At 41.8% G+C, this 19,677-nt stretch overlaps 1 protein-coding gene across 1 annotated transcript; it reads left to right on the top strand.

Moving 5' to 3' along the window:
* The first annotated feature begins 238 nt into the window (after positions 1-238).
* On the top strand, positions 239-12,363 carry ATP6V1E1 (ATPase H+ transporting V1 subunit E1). Its single transcript, XM_075505183.1, has 9 exons — positions 239-397; positions 4,042-4,107; positions 5,652-5,761; positions 6,250-6,316; positions 8,163-8,252; positions 9,639-9,707; positions 10,086-10,180; positions 11,059-11,146; positions 11,749-12,363. The coding sequence occupies exons 1-9, from the start codon at positions 365-367 to the stop codon at positions 11,809-11,811; spliced, it is 681 nt and encodes a 226-aa protein (XP_075361298.1). The 5' UTR covers positions 239-364; the 3' UTR covers positions 11,812-12,363.
* Positions 12,364-19,677: the final 7,314 nt, after the last annotated feature.

Genomic DNA, 19,677 nt, shown 5'->3' with positions numbered 1-19,677 from the left:
GCTTCAGGGGCAGCTGCCGCCTCTGCTGCCGGAGGGAGACGCGAAGGAAGCCCCTCACGCCGGCCGGCCGCGCCGGGGCTCTCCCCCGGCAGGGAAGGCGGCGCGGCCCCCTCCTCCAGTCACGACAGGCGCTAAAGGCAGGAGCCCTCCCCGACCACAAGATGGCAGTCTGTCGCGCGCAAGGACCCACCCCCATGACGCTAGCCAGAGCTCAGGTTTCTATTGGCCCGGAGGAGCAGGTGGGCGGGGCGGCGTGACACAGCGGCAGCAGCACCGGCTGTGACCCGAACCGGATTTGATTCCACTCGCGGTCGCCAACGGCCCCAAGCGTTTTCCCTCGAGCCCCGCCGCCAACGCCGCCGCCATGGCGCTCAGCGATGCCGACGTCCAGAAGCAGGTAGGGCTGCGGTCGCCAGCCCGAACGCGAGCCTGTGGCCCCGCAGCGGGCAGCGCGGCGGCCCTGGGGCCGCTGCCAGGTCTGTCTGTCTCCTCCACACTGTGCTCGGCCCGGCCGGGGCCGGGGGGGGAGCTGACAGGACGGACCCAGCGTGAGGAGAGAGGCACCGAGGGCTGGGCCGGGGCGGCGGAGGCAGCTTCCTTGCCCTGAAAGCCGTGCTAGGCGTGGGGTTCAGGTGTGCCTGAGCTGAAGGGCCATCCGGCTGGTAAAAGGCCACCCGGAGCGGGAGGGATAGTGGCAGCTCTGAACCCTGCAGCAGCAGAAGCGGCTGCAGCCAGCTGCGGCTGGTTCACGTTTTAGTTGTGGAATAGGGTCTCCTGCTCTGCGGGTGGAAGAGTGGTGCTCTCCTGTGAAAGCAAGGGTTGGTGAAGGGGAAAGATCTCGGAGAATCTTAGTGAGAAAGAGAAGTCTCTGAAGAAAGTGATTTTTTTCCCTGGTGGGATTGATTGGCCACCCATTGGGGAACTTTGTTGAAGCATTTTGATTACATATTATGCCAGATTATAATGAAAGGGGTCATGACTAGTCTTTATGCTATCTACAGTGTTTAATTGCACTTGAAGGCAGATAAATACATTGCCCTAGATTAAGTACTGTCTCTTTAGATGTTGCTCTCTAAGGACTTTCCACCTCTTTTTTTCTTACAGCTATACTACATCTAGTTAGCGGTAACTTAGCATTTGGGTATGCTATTCAGCATTCTTGAATGCCTTTTTCACTTTTATATCCTAAGCAGAGTAGTGCAACTTGGATTTCTCTTGCAATGGAAACTTACAACCCTGAAGTCTGACTGCGGACACTTCCTCCTGAGGCAGGACACTTTGTCCTTATTGACAGTAAACACTGCCCTTCCTAAAAAAGCTGCTTTGAGCTGGGTTGAAAATGGCGTGCTGTGTTAAAGACTGCACGGATCCAGTCAGCGCTGGTCCGTGGGGTTTCCTACAGGTGATGAGCAGATCAGCCAAGTTCCCTTTGTCCTTTGCATCATAAGTGCTTTGTGTCTCACTTTCTCATTCAGTAAACATAGTCTCTTGGCAAGGAAGTATCACATTGAAAGTAATATCAGTAGGTTGTCTTTCTGCAAAAGGGGAATTGTAACATTACATTCTCTTGCCTTTTATCTGCGAAGCTTGTTTGTTTTTTCTTGCACCTTCCATGAAGATAATAAAAATAAAGCTGACATTGGGGTGGTCTTGCTCAGCCACTATGGACCTGAACTTCAAAGGTTAGTTCAGGATCTGTTGATATACTAAATATGTAATGCTAATAGCATTCCATATCTGCAACTTTCCTGTCATTGTTTTACACTCCTGAGCCTAGGGTGATCCTATTAACTGGAAAAGAGAGTGCTGCTGGTGGCATGACAGTTCTGCATGTGTATAAATCCGGTGTGAACTTGCCAACAGGTCCTCTGAACTTGTAACCACTTGCCATGGCACTTTCAATAATTTTCACTTTGAAAATAATCTCTAATTAAGAATTTTTCCCATTGATATACTTGCTTGCTTTATTCGGTCAAAGGTGTTTAATAGATTGTTCCGTCTAATCTGGCTAGTCACTTCTAGCTAAAGCCAGTCTAACATCTAGAACTTCCCATGGAAAGGATAATCACGCTACTACTGATGGGGGAAAAAACCCTCTCTTCCTTTCTATAGGAAATACTACTATGCTAAAGTTATTAACTTAATTTAAAATTAGTCTCTCATTTAAAAATACATATTTTTGTCAGTGTTATTAAAACTAATCCTTTTTATAGATGTGAAAGTCTCACTTAGGATCTCTTTTTCATTTCTATGAAAAGCAAAAAGGGATTTCAGTACAACAGATTTTGAAGGAAATAATGCTGGTCAGTCTTATCAGACTAGGCAAAATGGATGCCATATCAGCTTGCTTCCATCTTATTCTTCTTCGTTATGCAGAGAACGTTTCATTAACACCTGGGACTGTTTAAAGTACTTTTCCAAAATTCAGAAACCCAACCAACCTGGAGGAAGTGACTCAGTAATGTAAGGGTTACTACTGCTATACAAAAGTTCTTAGTCTCCTTCAACAATAGGCTATTCAGCAAAATTTTTCCTTATTTTATATGCCTCTCTTGTCCTTTCTGAAATGCAGGTAGGTCTAAAGCTTGGTTTAACCAGTCACCTAATCAGGCAAGCAGGGTAGGAAACTGACGCTGTAGGTGGACATGTACTTGGAAATGTTGCAAACTGGAATTAAAAGAAAAATTGCTAATTTGATTTTGAGGATGTAGATATTATTGTTCACTTCTTCCACTGCACATGCTTAAAATCTTCCACTTGTCTGTTCACTTCTGTTTTTTCATCTATATGGGCATAGTGCTGTTCTTCACGTTGGCTCAGTTTTCACGTTGGCGCCTTTCTTATCTCTTTAAAATATTTCATTTTAACACAAGGTTATATAAGTAGAATCTTTCGTGCAAGTTTATTCAGACCAGATTGTCTACAAAATGTATCCTGTCAGTAAGTGCAAGCAAAAAGTCCGTAGGTTTTTATGGTCCGCTCAAGTATATGGTCCACTCCATCTGCCCTTGGAAATGGGTATACCTGTTCAGAGTTACAGTTTGGTTGGGCATGAGTCCTTACGGTCTGCCCCAAACGTGAGCTTAAACTTAGGCCTGGCCACAGAAAGGCATGTGATAAATAAGCAGAACTCAATACAATTGAGTCTTTCCGTGTCTTTAAGCTGCGGACCTGTGCTTTATAGAGTTTTGAGGTGGTTTCAAAAAGGTTCTTCAAGTAGAATATATTAGTGCATGCCAGGCTCTAAAGCAGCATGTGATATACTTGATGCGGTCTTGATCAACTAGTGCTGCTATCTGTCTCTTTCTGCAGCTCCTCCAAACTAATATGCAACTACTTTATAAAGTCCTTTTGACTTGAACCATATAGCAGCATTTTTTTAATGACCTTGTAAGTCTTTACAGAATTTATTACATTTTTTCAAGAAAGATTTCTCAGGCATGTAAAGGAACTTCCGGTTGTACAGATCTGACCAGAGTGGTCAGTAGCCCTCTGCTTTGCTTCACCAGTCATCTAGTGTGTAGTGTGGAAGGCCCAGGTTCATTCAAATGCCATCTATGCCTGATGTAGAGCAAGGACTCTGTTAATCTTCTATGTTTCGTGTAAATGTCATAACAAACAGACTACTTTAATTTTACTGTGTGAGGATTTTTCTTTTTTTTTACTAATCCTTGGGGGGGTGAAAGGTTGTTCTCACTAGTGAGGAATGAAAATACCCAGCCTCACATTTATACAAATTTACTTTTGGGTTGGGTTTTTTTTTGTATAGTTGCACATCTAAAGTACATTCTTCTAATGACAGTCAGGGAAACAGAATTATATAGAATTATTTGGAAAAAAAATAAAATTCTTGTAATCTGTGTTAAGATGAACTGACTCTTTGACCTGTATGCTCAATTTAATTTCCTTGAAAAACAACATTATATGAATTAGTAAATGGATACGGAGGGGCCTACTGTACAAATGAGGAATATATACATACTTCCTCTCATCAAAGTCCTTTCCAGCAGAAAATATTTTCTTTTCTCTCTCTTGTTACAGATCAAGCATATGATGGCTTTCATTGAGCAGGAAGCCAATGAAAAGGCTGAAGAAATAGATGCAAAGGTAAAAATGGAAATTCAATATCAGTAAATGCAAAAGGAAAACTGCATCTGCCATCCTGTTTTGATAGTTGCTGTCAGAGCAGTCCTAGAACACTTTTGTAGACTACAGCTTACTTCACATTTAGTTATTACATAGCAAAAAATGATGCTACCAAATGAAGTTAATATTTGTTAGCTTTTGACAAATCAAAACAAGTAGGAGCTATTTTTTGGTCAAAGTTTTCTTAGTGGTTCTTAAATATATTCATATGCAAGTTCACTAATTTTTTTTTAAGCAATCAGGAGAGCTGACTGGTAATGTGAATAGACGGGATTAAGTGGAACACCTTCCCCCACCTCCTATACATAACTTGACATCACGGAGGATTAAAGGAGTTCTCTACATAATTATGAATTCTGCTACGGTTTGTCATAACAAGCTATTACTGGAAGGTTTAATTTTAATTTTTGCTTGACTTCCATAGCGTGTCAGGAAGAGACATTAGTAGTAAATTAAAGCAATAATGCTAGTAATCTTGCACAAGCATTCATACATGTACCAAAATGATAAAAGTTGAAAGTTAAACTGCTTGAATTATGTTGGTGAAAGTTTGTTTGTAAGCAGGTTCATAACTGTACCTAAACCTGTGTAGCCATCTGCAGACTTAATTCTAGATGTGATTAATAGGTATCCTGGGGAATTGAAACATAAATTTATGTTTAAGGCATGAATTTAATTACTTGCAGAGTTCTTCACTTAGGTTAACCCACAAGAGGCTGATTTTAATATTAACCTGGTGATAGAATATAGATGTTTACTAAAGAAGGATTAATGGTGTCTTACAACCCTAACAATCTGCATTATACCAATAGTGAAATATCTTGTTGGTATTGGACTCAGCATATGTGTTAGTAATAATATTTAATATCCCTTAAACATTTAGATATACACAAATATTTAATCAATACTAAAGCAGGTATTCCTGATGATCTGCAAACAGAAGTCAGAAGTTGAGATTGGATTCTCAGGTATAAATAGGAAAATTTGCCATGTGTTTTCACATGCTGTCTGGGTAGGCTTTATAAAAAAGTAACAGCTATACTGTCACTCTCCTTGTGTAAGAATTGTGTAAAGTAATGAAGTTTGTGGACACTGAGGGCTGGGTAGCTTGTTTTAGGTAGAATCTCTTGTAGCCAGAAAAGAGACCGATTCTACAAAAACAAATCAGACCTGAAGCTCAGGTAAAATGAGTTTTGCTTAACAGTATGTTATATATAAATTTGGTAATTTTGTGCCTGAGGAATAAATACTGCAAGGAAACATGTGTCAGTCAATTGATAAAATAAGCTGTATCTTAGTCAGCAAGGTTCTAGTTCAGCAGAACACATCCTGAACTCCCTTTGGCTTGAGTACTGGTTGAAATGTTTTGTTTATATGGAACCATAAATTGTAGCATCCTAGCTTATCTATGAATGTGCTCTGAAAGCATGGCTGTTTCATTTTGATTCTGTTTTTTTCAGCCCATGGAATCAATTTCCACTTCAGTTATTTAATTTTTACTGTAGGCAGAAGAAGAATTCAACATTGAGAAGGGTCGCCTTGTTCAGACACAGAGGCTGAAAATCATGGAGTATTATGAAAAGAAGGAGAAACAAATTGAACAGCAAAAGAAAATGTAAGTTGCTTAGGTTAGATGGCTGACTTCAGAGCCTGAACTCTCATTTTATTGCTGATTTTATACAAAACTGTTTTTCCCTGCCAAATAGGCAAATTGTAGCCAATATATTTAGTTCTAATTATGAGTTTCTAGTTTTTCCTGGGGAGAAATTATCAAAGGTGAGCTACAATAGTATAACTGTTAGTAACTGTGGTGAAAGAATCTTTCATATTTCTTTATGTAGTTAACATCTAGAACTCTACCCTGGTCCGCTACTCTGGGACAAATGTTCATGTCAGGTTTAGTTTTAGTGGGTCTTTACTGAAGGACGGGGTTCTGCATTGTAGTCATTTGTGCAAGTTCAGAAACAGATTCAAACAGGTGAACAGGCTTTGTTATTAAATGTTGTAGTATTGTTATCTTTAAATGTAAAGTATACAGTTAAATGTTGCAGTTCTTCTGTCAAAGTCTGATGGATTGATTCAACTTTGTCATGCAACTTGCAGTCGGATGTCCAACCTGATGAATCAGGCAAGACTGAAGGTCCTCAAGGCAAGGGATGACCTTATTGCAGTGAGTATCTCTGTAGTAAAGACACAGAGGTTCTATTCCTACCATCTGTTAGGAAATGTTCTTAACCATTCTCTGAAGAAAAATATGATTTGTGATTGAGTGATGTTTGCTGCAACATACAAAAATGGCATTCCCAGCTGCTCTGGAAAGTCATTAAGGATTTAGTCCAGCTTCAGTAGTCTGCTTTAGCTTATTTCCACAGTTTGTATTACCTGCTCTTTTAGGGAAATACACTTCCCTGCCAGGAACATTTCAGGCAGCAGTTTTTATCTATCGTTTGGACAATAGCTTATTTTTTTAAAGAGCAGGAACTTTCTCTTGCACAGATTGTAGAACTTTGAAGTTCTGTTTGCCTGAAGCAACATCTGTGCATTAAATCTGGCATGGCTTAAGCAAGTAGGCTTAAAACACCACTAACCAGGTTTTTCTATCTCCTTTAGTGGCCCCTAGTATATGAAAAGGTTTACTTCTTGTTCTAGTAGGTGACCAGTCTGTGTGCTGACGTATAGGGTGAGTGATCATTTATCAGAGCAGGCTATGTTTAGACTTAGTTCAGGCTTACTGTTTATCTTACACCATGTGTAGTGTATGCACATTCTGCTCATTATACAGCTTGCAGGTTTTCTATTCTCTTTTACCCCATCTCAGAAAGTGTTTGAGTGTTCATATTCTGCTAGATGGTGCTGTTGAGCTATTGGAAAAGCAGCAAGAACTGTAGAAGTCACAAATAAAAAATTGGGTAATGTTGCTCAAGTTGATGCTACCATGAAAAAGGGAAGTTAGCAGAAGAAAATCACCAGTTTATTGGCTCTTTAAACCTAGTTTCAAACTTTGATTGTATTCACAGAGAGGAGGAAGGTGGGTGGCTAAAGAGCTAACTCTATTGTGATAGTCTCTGCTGGGTGATCTCTTCCTCATTTATCAGCTGACTCAACCTCATGCTTCTGAGTAATGCATAACACTCTTCCTCATTTTAAAACATTTAAAGTCACATGCTCCTAGCTCTTTCTTCCCTTGTCAGATCTTTGGCCTCTTTAGTGAACAAAAGAGATGAGCAGTTCCAGAAATGCTATGTTACTGTAGGGTGGACAGTATAACTAGGATTGACCATGATGTTAAATTGTGATAGTCTTATATCCTAGTACTGATTGTGTTAACATGCACTCCTCTTTTAAACACCATGAGGCAGGACAGTGAAGAAAGGTTTATACCAAGTCATACAATTTCTTTATCTGAAGTAATTATGATGGTTCAGTTCTAGGAGCTGTGTTTCAATTGCCTCAAATTTCTTAAAAATTCAATCTCATCTGACACTGATTTGCTGAATAAAGATAATCAAAACCAACTACTTCAAAATAAAAATAAGCTCTCACTTTTAAATTTTGACTTGCATTTACTTACAATTAAAAAATACCTAACCTGAATATTGTTTGATAAAAAGGATAGATTAGATTTCTTTGCTCGATCACAAAGCTGAAAAAATCAGTTATTTGGACAACTTTATTAGTTTAGGTTAGGCAATGATTTACAAAATATTTTAGTTTGTCTGTCTGAATTAATATTATAAATACTATCCTTTTACTACTGAGGTCTCCCTTTTTCATGAAGAAGGAATTATTGTCAGGTTATAATGGGTTCAGATCAGGGCAGGGAGAAGGGAACTGTTTGAAAGGGATATTGTGCCATGCACAGTGATGAAGGTCTAGCTTGGATGAACACCAGCTGGAGTGTACATTTTACGTGTTGGCAGGGTGTGATAGCTATAATGGGAGTACAGAAAGTTGGTAGGCATGAAACCAAATGCCAAACAGATGGGCTCTGCTGATCTGATTTCTTCTGAATGTAGGATTTGCTGAATGAGGCCAAGCAGAGACTTGCCAAGGTGGTGAAGGATACTGCCAGGTACCAGACACTGCTGGACGGACTAGTTCTACAGGTAAATATTTTAATTGTAACAAATAGATGATCACAGCCCCATCCTCCTAGGTGTCTTTCTTCAGACATAACCCACTGGAGGTTACAGTTGTATTGGAGTCTAGATCAAATGTTGCTGGGTGATCTTTGAGTTTTAAATATCACTTCTGCTATATCTTTCAGTCTTGGATTCTGAACAGATAAGGCTGCAGCTTACTCTGAGGTGTAAAACCCGGTATACCAAGCAGCAGTTCCATTATAAGAATAATTGGAGAGGTGTGCACATGAATTCTAACATGCACGTTTAGGATGCACACTTTAAGCTTCTGTAGTAATTAGTTGGATCAAATGTACCTTTGGCAAAAGCTGTTTCTCCAAACCTATAAGTCAATAGTTATCTGCTTTTAAAATCTTTTCAGTATTTGAGACTTTTAAGTCCTGGCTTTGACAGATTTACTGTAGTATGGCATGCGTCTGTGACAGACGTACAAAGCAGAAATCAAAGCTTTGCTTACCTAGAATACCATCCCCAAGCCCCAGAAATTAACTGCTAAAAATCCAATAAGCATTGGCCAGGGTCAATCGTGTGACCACTAGTGCCACCTCCTGGTACGAGTTGGTCCTTTTGTTACAAACTCTCACAGAAGTCAGCCACGAGTTCTCCTGTCTGCAGTTTGATGGCAGAGTTTTCTTAACAGTGTTTCCTACCAGCTTGTGCTTCCAATTCAGTGCTGTTTCTTTGTCACACCTGGGATTGCTGTACATCAAACAAACCTGTCTCACTCTTGCAAGCTGGCCATGTCTGTCTTGGCTCATTATATTTGGTCCAGTGAGGGATCTGTACTCATCACTACTCACAGTTGGACTAGATGATCATTGTAGGTCCCTTCCAACTGGAACTACACCTATTCTATTCTATTCTATTCTATTCTATTCTATTCTATTCTATTCTATTCTATTCTCATGTATTACTACAGGAACTGCAAGGCAGGAGTTATTAGAACAGGCATCTGAAACTACTGCATGTCCTCTCCGAGAGCTGCATAGGAGAATGTCAGCTTGGCGGCATGCTCAGTGTACTTAGACAGCAATGATTCTTATGTATACATGTATATTGTCTGGGCAACTCAATCCTATGATACTTATGTTAAGTTGCACCTGAATTCCAAACTTGAAGCTGACAGAGAAACATGTAATCCATAGTTGTAGGCTCTTTCCTAGATATTGGTGCTGTCCTGTCAGAATGTCTGCATGAGGTGAACTTGTGAGCAAAGAACTAAATAAAAGAGGCTAATATTGTCGGGTTTTGGTTTTCAAATTGACCAGCTCCTTTCCTTTCTTAGGGTTAAATAATTCTAAGACAATTAAAATGTTGACTTTCTGATACTGTGATGGTTATCTTGTGCAGGGATTCTACCAGCTGCTTGAGCCCAGAATAGTTGTTCGATGCAGGAAACAGGATCTCCCTATGGTTAAGGTAAGACAGCTAGAATAGTTTGACAGTATCCTGCTCATGAAGGCTGGGACCTGCTCAGATCCCATCTGTGTGACATGAAAACAAGCTTTGCTTGTGGCACTTCTGCTGCAGATACAATGCAAGAGAACAAGTATGCTTTTCAAGTTGGGGATCATCTGCTGCTTGGATACTACTTAGGAAACTTTAGACATTGCTACAATATAAAGAATAATAATTGCTTTTGGCTCAAACACCATACTGGAATACATTTGCTTAATGAAAAAAAAAAAAAAGAGGCCTCAATCCCTTCATTTTATTACTACAAATGATTGAGTGACCAAACCTAGGTGGTGCGCTAGCGTTTGTCAATGCTAATTGGAGGTTTATCTTGTATCCTAGACTGCTGTACAGAAGAGCATTCCCATCTACAAAAATGCCACAAAAAGGGATGTGGATGTTCACATTGACCAAGACAACTTCCTGCCAGAGGAAATGTAAGGAAAATGGGAGTCTTCTATACAGAGCACTAACTTAATGCAACTTTTCAAGCCACAGCTCCTACTAGAACAGTCTCAGAAAATTATGTATGGAATATCCCCACAGTGTTTCTGCTGCTGTTCTAGTGGGATTTGGCACTTCTTTATGTTAATCAAGCACAGACTCTGCAGTTTCCTCCAGACAAGCACTGTCTCAATCAAAAATGTCAATAAAAGTTTTGTGCAACCTCCAGCCTGATTCACAGTACTGAAGTAGAGAATAACTGTAGGTAGAAACTTAACTAACTATTGGTCTTATAAAGAGAGAGTATATAGATGTAGCTATGCTTTCTCTCTCAAGATGAAGCAAATTGAGTCATAAGGTGCTGCAGGATAATTACTTGATGGGGTTTGTGTCTGCTATGTCTGCAAGGCTCTATTTCCATATAGTATGATAAAGAACATGGCACAAAGCTGTATATTCTGATAGTCAGTGATCTTTATGTATGGGCCAGCAAACAACACTTTTAGCACTCTTCCTCACTTCCCAAAATCTGAAAACTGTCTATTAATAATAAAATACGGAGTCTGAAGCTGTTTTGAAGTGACAAATTCCATAGCTCTGCTTGCATTTAGATCATGCTAATGAGGACCCTTGTATGTAGCTGTGGTCTCTGATAACTCCAAAGATGCTTTGCAGTGCTGCTTCACTGGATCCCTTTGTGCTGATTCCTGATAAGACATGATCAAAAAAGTTTGTTTTTTTTTAAAAATAAAAATCTTATCTATGTATCTGACTTGCCTATAAGTGCTGATTTGGGGTAATCTCTCTGCCACGTTCTGATTTGAGATGTACCATGGATTTCACAGATTTGGGTTTTTTTCCCCCTTTCTAGTGCTGGAGGTGTTGAAATCTATAACAGTGATGGTAAAATTAAGGTTTCCAATACCCTGGAAAGTCGGCTGGACCTTGTAGCCCAGCAGGTGAGTTTCTCTAACAGCCAAGGTGAACAAGACATAATGAACTAGTTTTGCCTTGTAATTAAATCCTACTGTTTCCAATGTGTTAACTGTCACAATAGTGTGTGGGATCAGATTTCAACGTGGATGGCAAGTAAGAAGGTTTTTTTTAATGGAAATAAGCAAATTACCTACTGTTTGTGCTTCTCTACAACAAACATGGCTTTTCCCAGAATGATGCCTTTTGAATTAAGCATGAGCATAAAACTCTAGAAATTATGATATTGAAAGACTTGTTATGACTACACTGAAGTCAAGATGTGGAAATGCTGAGGCTGACTTGAATTACTGAAGCTAGCTTGAGTAGTAGAAACTTTGGCTGAGACCTATTATACCCTAGTAGGAAAAACTAGCTCTGGCATCTCTTTCTTATGCTGCAGTATAGGCACTCCTTTAAGTCTATAGAGTGGCCGGCAATGTGTGATCAGGTAAAGGCTTCAGAAAACTCACATGAATTGACTTCTTAATGTTGAAGCCTAGCCTAGCTATCGTACAGTGCCTGCAATGAGGAATGTACAGCAATTGTATTGCCCATTGCATATAACTGATGTACTCTTTCTCAACAGATGATGCCAGAAATCAGAGTGGCTCTCTTCGGTGCTAATGCCAACAGGAAGTTTTTGGACTAAACCTCTATGAGAGAAGGTGGGATCTGTTCCACTGCCATACTGAAGGGGGTGCAAAAGCATCTGCTAATTTAAAATCTTGAAATATAACATTACCTTGTCATCCAATATCTGTTTTCAGTGGAATAATTTTGCATACCTGCTGTGCTTAGCTTCTCTACTTGTGGTTAGAATGTATTGCTTAAAGGATGTGAAGACATACATATTCATCCAGCAGTGACACTAGAAAACGGAGGCGTTTGGGCTCTTGGCTTTCCTTGCACTGTTGTGGCTCTATAAAGACAAGTGGTCCATTTAGGGTCACTCTCTTTGCTTTGGCCACATCTCTTTCAAGTTGTCTAATCTGTGAAGTAAATTACTATGCTGCTGATAGGAAATCCCTTTTCAGTTAAGGTCTTCAGTGTTATAGAGGGCATGCATTCCTTCCCAGGGTTAGTAGTTTAATTCATGTTACTTGGTCAGGCATTTTTCTGTTCTGTATATATGATTTAAAAAAAAAAAAGCCTGAGCCTGTAAAACTGTATTTATTAAAATAAAAATGTGTGTGTGTATGGAGTTCTTTGTAGCTTCTCTCTGGGGGATTGGCAGCAGCCTTTGAAAAGTGGGCTTGTGTGTATAAGGACTTACTAGTTGAGGGCTGTGTGTAATAACTGTTCTGTGAAGCTAGAATTTGAGTGCGTGGAGTACTATCAAGCTATTTGCTTGAGTAACATTGGATTGTAGGCAAGCCTTTTGAATAGGACTCTAGGATGAGCTTCATTCTTCCTAAAAAATGGGTCAGTAGTTTTGCTCCCTCAATGTTCTTTCACGAGAGAGAACTAGAGTAACACGACTGCCCTACTTAGGTATAACAAATGCAATCCATTTCCAGCTACAGGTTTGTTGCTTCTGTGCACGAGATCCAAACCATACTCCTCTAGTAATTGTGTTTCAGGACTTGAGGAACAACAGCTGACTCTGTTGCAACTATTCTCTCTATTGTTAGTAACTATTAAATTAACTAACAGTAGCATAACTATATTTATTACCTAATCTGTTAAGTTTTACTAACGCTTACTTCTCCTTTGCTTCTGCAGTGATGACTAGTATTGTCTCCACCTTCTATGGTGTAGGAAAGAAAAATTTTTGAGGTGCCTTTCCACACTACAAGCCTCGGCCAGAATACCTGACTCTTCACCTAGTGCTCAATTCTGAAACTTGTTTCATGGAAATAAGAAACTGCTCAAGTGAATTACTGCTTGAATATGTTTTGAAGTCATCTGCTCTAAGTACTGCAGTGATTCGGGAATGGTAGGAATTTTACATTGTGCCATGAAGAATACTTGCCAAGCTGCAGCAACACTGCTTTATGCAGTGTTTTTAACCTGAGGCCCTTTCTTCTCAAGCTGAGGCGCATGCCCTCACGTAAAGACTCTAAATGCTAGATAAGCCTTTCACTGCCTCACTTCTGCTAAGAAAATCCTGAATCCAAACTTATTTAATCTTTTGATTTCCTCTTGCAAAATAAGAATCTTTAGCAAAGTTGGGTTGGTTTTTTTTACTGCTCCTCGCTGTTACATTTAGGTACCGGTTCTTGTTTTCCACATAGATGGTTATGGTATTTATTCTTTTAGTGCTTTGCTTTCGATACACTTATTGCCCAGTCATAGAATCATGTATCTGGACTAAAGTCCTACTCTTTCTAGATTTTGGATAACCATCACAGCTTTCATCTTTGCAACTGTCAGTGATCAAGCTTCCTGATTAAGCACTGGGCTCTGGTTTTGCGACACACCTGTAGTAAAGGAAAAGCCTTTACACATGCATGCTTAACCATGGTGTTTCTTGGTTCAAATAGTACTTTTTGGAGCAGATTTGTTTCGGTCCTTTCTGATGGTTTCATCCAACTCCTCGTAGGGTATCTGCCAGTGCTTTGGAAATGCAGTTGAACATTTGAGTCCTTATTTTCTCTACAGCTAGGGCTAGGAACCAAAACTCTAAATGTTGAAATAGAGTGCAGCGTATGGAAATGAAATATTGAGGGGTGAGACAAGAGGAGGTTACTAGTCCTTGCTAGGTGATATGCACTATGAATATTTGCTCCAATGCTCAATAAAAATACTTCAGATTGTAAGATCATCTCTATAGAAGCGCATGGCCTAGATTTGGCCATCATCATTCAAAAGTGTAGCTTTTATGTTGTCCTAGTGCTACTGTTACCCTTGGAAAACTGATACAGGCAACAGTGTCATGCATGTAGATAAAGTCACAGATAGAATAAGCTAAAGGTTGGGACACAGAAGAGACAGATGGCTCTGTTGTACGTCACTCTGCAGTGATGGGCCATATTACAATATTATCTTCAGGTAGGTTTTATTCAGTAAAAAAATTTGTATTAGAAGTTATCAAAACTTTCACTGATACCAATAACATAAACATGCTTGGCAGGACAAAAAGGGATTCTTTGTACAGGGTCTGATGGTCTGCTTCTTTCATGAAGGTAGCAAGACCTTCACAATTCCAGATCTTGTTATTTTGCTTTTCAAAAATATACAACTCTCTGACTGTGGAGCTCATAGTGGGATATATCGGAGTTGCTATTTACTATTTCCTTTCCTCTGTTAGTTTTGTATCTTCTTTTGTATCTTCCTGTGCAGAAAAGAGGAAGAAATAACCACTGTAATAATTGCATACAAAAATTAGTGACCTCAAGAATGTTTTTAGTGTTAGTCAGTCACTTGGGACTCAAAGCAGGTCCTCAAGAAATGGTCCGAGCACTTTATGTATATTGCATCTGAAGTCTGAGACTAGTGGTTTAGTATCCCCTGCCCCACCACAAGCTAACTGAAGTACTTACGCTTACTCTGTTTATTAGCAGAATTGCAGGCACTCTTAGCTTGAGCCATGTCAGCTGTGACAGGAACTTCCTCCTGCACCAGCAGTTCCCTGCAAGTGTGTTACAGGAAAGCACTGATTAATCTTAATCCTGGGACAACCACGTGAGAGAGCTGAATTACAAAAAATGGTGTCTGCATTACCTGCAACATTCTTGTCCTTCACCCCAGGTAATAGGGGCTGTTAACAAATTTGATTACATTAGAGATGCAGAGAAAAAAGGTAATATCCCACCCAGGTTTACTTAGTGTAGTTAGCAATCCTGTTGTGTCTTCATCCAAGCTTCTTTTCAGTGTTTGGACACAGGTTTTTACAAGTAATATGTGAAACAAAAGCAGCATTTCAGGTGGATTTCAGAGTTCCTACTGGAGTGTCGTTGCAGCACTGTTTTATTATTTGAACTGTACTGCCGATTTAAGCAAATGAAGTAGGATGCACGAGGTTTTTTTTCTTCCTGATTTACCTGGTGACCTAGGGCAAATCAATGAGGATATTGATCTTTAGTCATCTTTGTATAAGCATGCAAAATATTCCAGTTGGGTATAGTAAACAAGCCCTAAGCCAGATCAACACATTAAGAAACTGGACAAATACAGGGAACAAAGGAGGCATTAAATCAGGGTTCAGGTAAAAGAATTAAGTTGTGATGGGAGAGGCAAGCACCACAGATTAATGGAGAGTGCAGAGCTGCTTCTGTCTAGTGCTGGAAAAGGAGTTAGGGAAATAATGTTGCACTTGTTCTGCACAGTTGGCAATGGAAAATTTAAGAGCGGGTTTGACACTAAGTGATCAGCAGAGGACTTAAAATGTTACTGCACATCTGAGTCACAACCCCTTTTTTAGTACTTAGTTTTCACACTGAGAGGTATTAACGTTAATCAGAGAGACACATGCTGTATGAATGATCCCTGGAGGTGCGCGCAAGTGTCAAGGTGAGAGAAAGACTAGAAGAAAACAACCAGAACATACTGAGAACTGGGGCCTCAATGTCGTTATTAAGCCAGTAACAGTTGATAGAGTGATAACTTCTGAAAGGAAGCTCTAAGCTGGCTCAGGTGGTGAGTGCTACCCATCAGAAAACTGGTAGTGACAGGGCGAGCATGCTACAGGGAGGCTGTTTAAGTGCCCAGCTCCCTGCTGAGAACCAGTCTTGGAGGGAAGCACGGCCCTGCTTTCTGTAACAAGCCTTGTTTTATACTAGCAGTGAGAATCTGGCTTTTGGGTGAATCCTGCCATGAAAGCCCAGCTACAGGCCTTTGGGTGCTTGCTGTCCAGGGAGGTCACAGATCCCAGCGTGCAGCTGGAGGCAAGCTGGCAGAAGGAGGATACCTTGCTTGTTGCATGCCCCTGTCCTGATCTGCTGATGTTAGCAAGCAGTGGGAAGTAAGTAATAGAAGAATATGCATCTCTCTTGGAAAATAGAAGAGTGTTAGGTAATACCTTACACAGACCAATAGCGTATGCAGTACAATGAGGCTGGAGCCATCTCCATAGACCACAGTCTGTGCCTAAAATAGTCTGGAGATTAAGAGAAAATTACCCTTTATTTAATTCCAAAGAAATTGCAGTAAGCGAGGAACAGAAAAATTTGGAAATAAAAGTGAACTACCCCAGAGGAAAATTCAAAGCAAAAAATTTTCCTTGGTTAAGTGAACTCTGAGCTGCTATTCTGGGGAGCAAAGACTTGAGACTGCAGTAAAGCAACTTGGCAAAAGGTGTTTAGCCCTGAGCGAGAGCGCAGCCAGACTGCAGCGCGGTTTGGCTATGTTTGCTGTTTGATACAGGCAGCTCAGAGAGGCAGGTGGGGGCCCCCATCCTGCATCTCAAACACGTTTGCAGGGAACAGGCTGTGACAAGAAGGCCCTTCCAGGGCTGGGAAGTTCCTGCAGCTCTCAGCCAAGGTAGAGCTGGCTGGGAAACCCCAAATCTGTCTTCCTAGGCATCTCTTTCAGAGCATCCCATACCACTTCTTTGGCTTTGCTTTAGAGAAAGCAAGGAAACATCTGTACAGGAGCATTCTCAGGTTAAGAATCATACTGACACTGTGCCAAAAAATGTCATTTCCCAGCCCGTGTTACATGATGGAAATCAAAAGCTGTGGAAATCACGGCTACCACATTATTTTACATAGTTCAAAGCTGATGTGTTGGGAGAGACTGTGTAGTGAAACTAAGGGTGGTCCCTCCCAGCATTTCTGAAGGCCCTTCCCTGTTCTGTGTCCAAGAGTGTTTGTATGAGGTCAGCTCCTTTTTCCAGGCAGTCCCTGGCCCACACATCCCCTACCTAAACACCAAGTGACTGCGCATACCCAACCTAGCACCAGCTGCAAACCCTGGGGCTGTTCAGGGTCCTGGATTTCATCCTACCATCTGCCAGTGGCAGAAACATCCTTATTTTTCATGTGAAGCTGTTAGAAGTCTTTTAACAAAGGGATTGGAAGATCATTGGTTTCTGAGCAGCTTTGACTTTATAGCGTGAACCTCTAAGGTCTGAAAGACTTGTTGCCTCCCAAACCAGCTGCAAGGCATGCAGGACGTTTATGCTTTCTCCTCCTTCCCCCCTCTCCTGGCTGCCGTAGGGGTTCTTCAGCCCCATGTATTGGCAGGGCCATTTCTCTCCCCACCTGCTGACCTTCTCCCCTTAGCAGGTAGCTGCTGGTATAGAGCTGCCACCCCCTGAGTTTCTACAGCTCCACAATGCAGGGTATCAAATATGGAGGCAGCATCTTGACGTCTAGCTGGAAGAGGAGAGGAAGAGGAGGGAACAACTGTCTTAGCTTGCCCTAGCTGGTGAGCTGAACACAAATAAGGGAGAGAGGGACATGTTGAAGTATTCCTGGTATTTGGAGGGGCAGTTATCTTTTGCAGAACGCTTCTTTCACCCACACATGGACAGTCTCTACCTGGCTTCCTTGGGACCATTGCCTGCAGTGCAATTGTAACACCTTTCTCCTAGCAAAGGTCACTTTTACACAGATGGTCACAGCAGCGCTGTAGTGGGGACCCACCACAGTCAAAACCTTCTTGGAACATCTTCTGGAGAGAGGCTGGTGCTTTCCCTTCAGAGGGCTCCAGAAGGAGAGGGGAGCCTCACTATTGGCAGCAAAATGCTAGAAGTTACTCCCAAAGCAACTCCTGAGTGGGAGCACAAGAAAATTATTAATCTGTCTAAAAGTGAAATTATGAGTATTTTTCCCCCACGCACATGATGTTGAGCAGTTTAAGCGCAGCCGCTCATTCCACACTTCTGCTCTCAGCTCCGAACACTTTGAAGGAAGAAGGTAGCATCACTAGCCAGGGCTGGGACAGCAGGAATTGGAAGGCTCCTTTCACTCGCTGCCTGGGTGAATTCCCAGGCATCCCTGCCACCACCTGTGGGCTCTGTGGGATAGGACTGCAGAGCCCTCACTGAGGCACAAAGGGCTTATTGAGGACAGTGCTTCCCTGCACGAAAAGGATTCATGACCCAGCACCAAGCAACGGCCTGCATGTCTCTTTGTGCCTCTCCAGTCCAAAGCAGGTCTCACCCCACCCTCCAGGATCCTGAAGCTGAATTTCCAGCATCTTCAGGGGACAAGCAAATCCCAGTCAGTGAGTCCCAGCTCCTCTCCCAACCACCGCCATCTCGACTTTCTGCAGAGGACAGCTCAAGCATGACTGCACCATGGGGACACGGTCACATGCGTGCACACACTGGGACACCAACTGCAAAGACACCACTTTCCTGGCCACACTGGCAGCACCCACCCCTGCACTCACAGGTCTCCTCCCTAAGCAGAAACCTCCCTAACCTCCCTGCTCCCAAAACACAGTCACTTGCGCACGCTGGACGACGGCTGCCCAGCTGCAGCAGTGTTTCTTGTCTCAAGGCACGAGAAGCCAAAAATTCTGTAGAGAATTCAAATGTTCTGTATCAGAAAAAGAAATTACCTCCTGAATTCTGCTGGTGATCAGCTTTAAGTCATGGGGCTCAAGATACCTCTGGGAGGATTTTTTAGCACTTAGAACTGGGGTACTATTTCACACTGCTTTTAAACACAGAGGTATTTCCTTGATTCAAAAAAAAAAATCAAGTGGCTTCTCAGATATCCTGCAATGAGCTCCACAGATTACTTATGTACTGGGTAAAAAAGCTTTATAATAGATATGCCTGTTGAGATCACAATTTTTCAATGCTAGGGTAAACTTGGGTTATTAAAGCAACTATTTAATCATTTACGCTCTGATGGCTATCCTCTTTACTTAGGTCTAAATGCTGTCCAGGCAGGCAAGATTCCACACACCTTGTATGTAGAGCCAGCAGCCCCACACACACTCCCTGCATATTCGTGTACTGATCAGTGTGAGTCAAACACCCTGGAGGGGTGATACTGTTGGATCCACAAATGCCAGAGATGAGACACAGAAGATACCTACACGCCATCTGCACAAAACATAAAAGTATATGCAGTTGTCCCCATGGCTGTATGGGCATATTTACATCTACTGGCTATGGCACACTCATGGTACAAAGGCACAGATGTGATTAAAAATGCATGTGGGCAACCTCATGCAACTACCCGCTCCCCCCAAAGCCACGCACAGCATTCGTGCGTGTAAAACCAGCACATTCACTGTGCAGCCTTTGCTAAGTGGGTGCTGCTCGAGAGTAGCAGCAGCTCTCGCAGCCCTCCCAGACTGCCGGCGGGATGATGTGATGGGAGAACAAAGCAATGAGAAGTTTGGGTTGATGGCAAGGACTCCCACAACATCTGCAGTGGCCCGTCGGCTACCCCACAAATGCTGGTTGGGGTGGAAGTCCCTGCACAGGAATGGTCCCTAGGAGAAGAAATGCTGGTGGAGCAACAAGGTATCCTGAGCCTGCAGCATCGCTGGCCTTTAGGAACAGGCACACGAGAATTCTTAACACCAAGGACATCCACGTCCTGCCTGTGGCAATAAACCACACGGAGGAAGTTCTGCCATGCTGTGTCCAGGGAGAACCATTCTTGACTAA

The sequence above is a fragment of the Mycteria americana genome, chromosome 1, assembly GCF_035582795.1.
Source record: "Mycteria americana isolate JAX WOST 10 ecotype Jacksonville Zoo and Gardens chromosome 1, USCA_MyAme_1.0, whole genome shotgun sequence".
Lineage (NCBI taxonomy): Eukaryota > Metazoa > Chordata > Aves > Ciconiiformes > Ciconiidae > Mycteria > Mycteria americana.
Note: the sequence above shows the minus strand (reverse complement) of the source record. Positions and strands in the feature narration are given on the sequence as shown.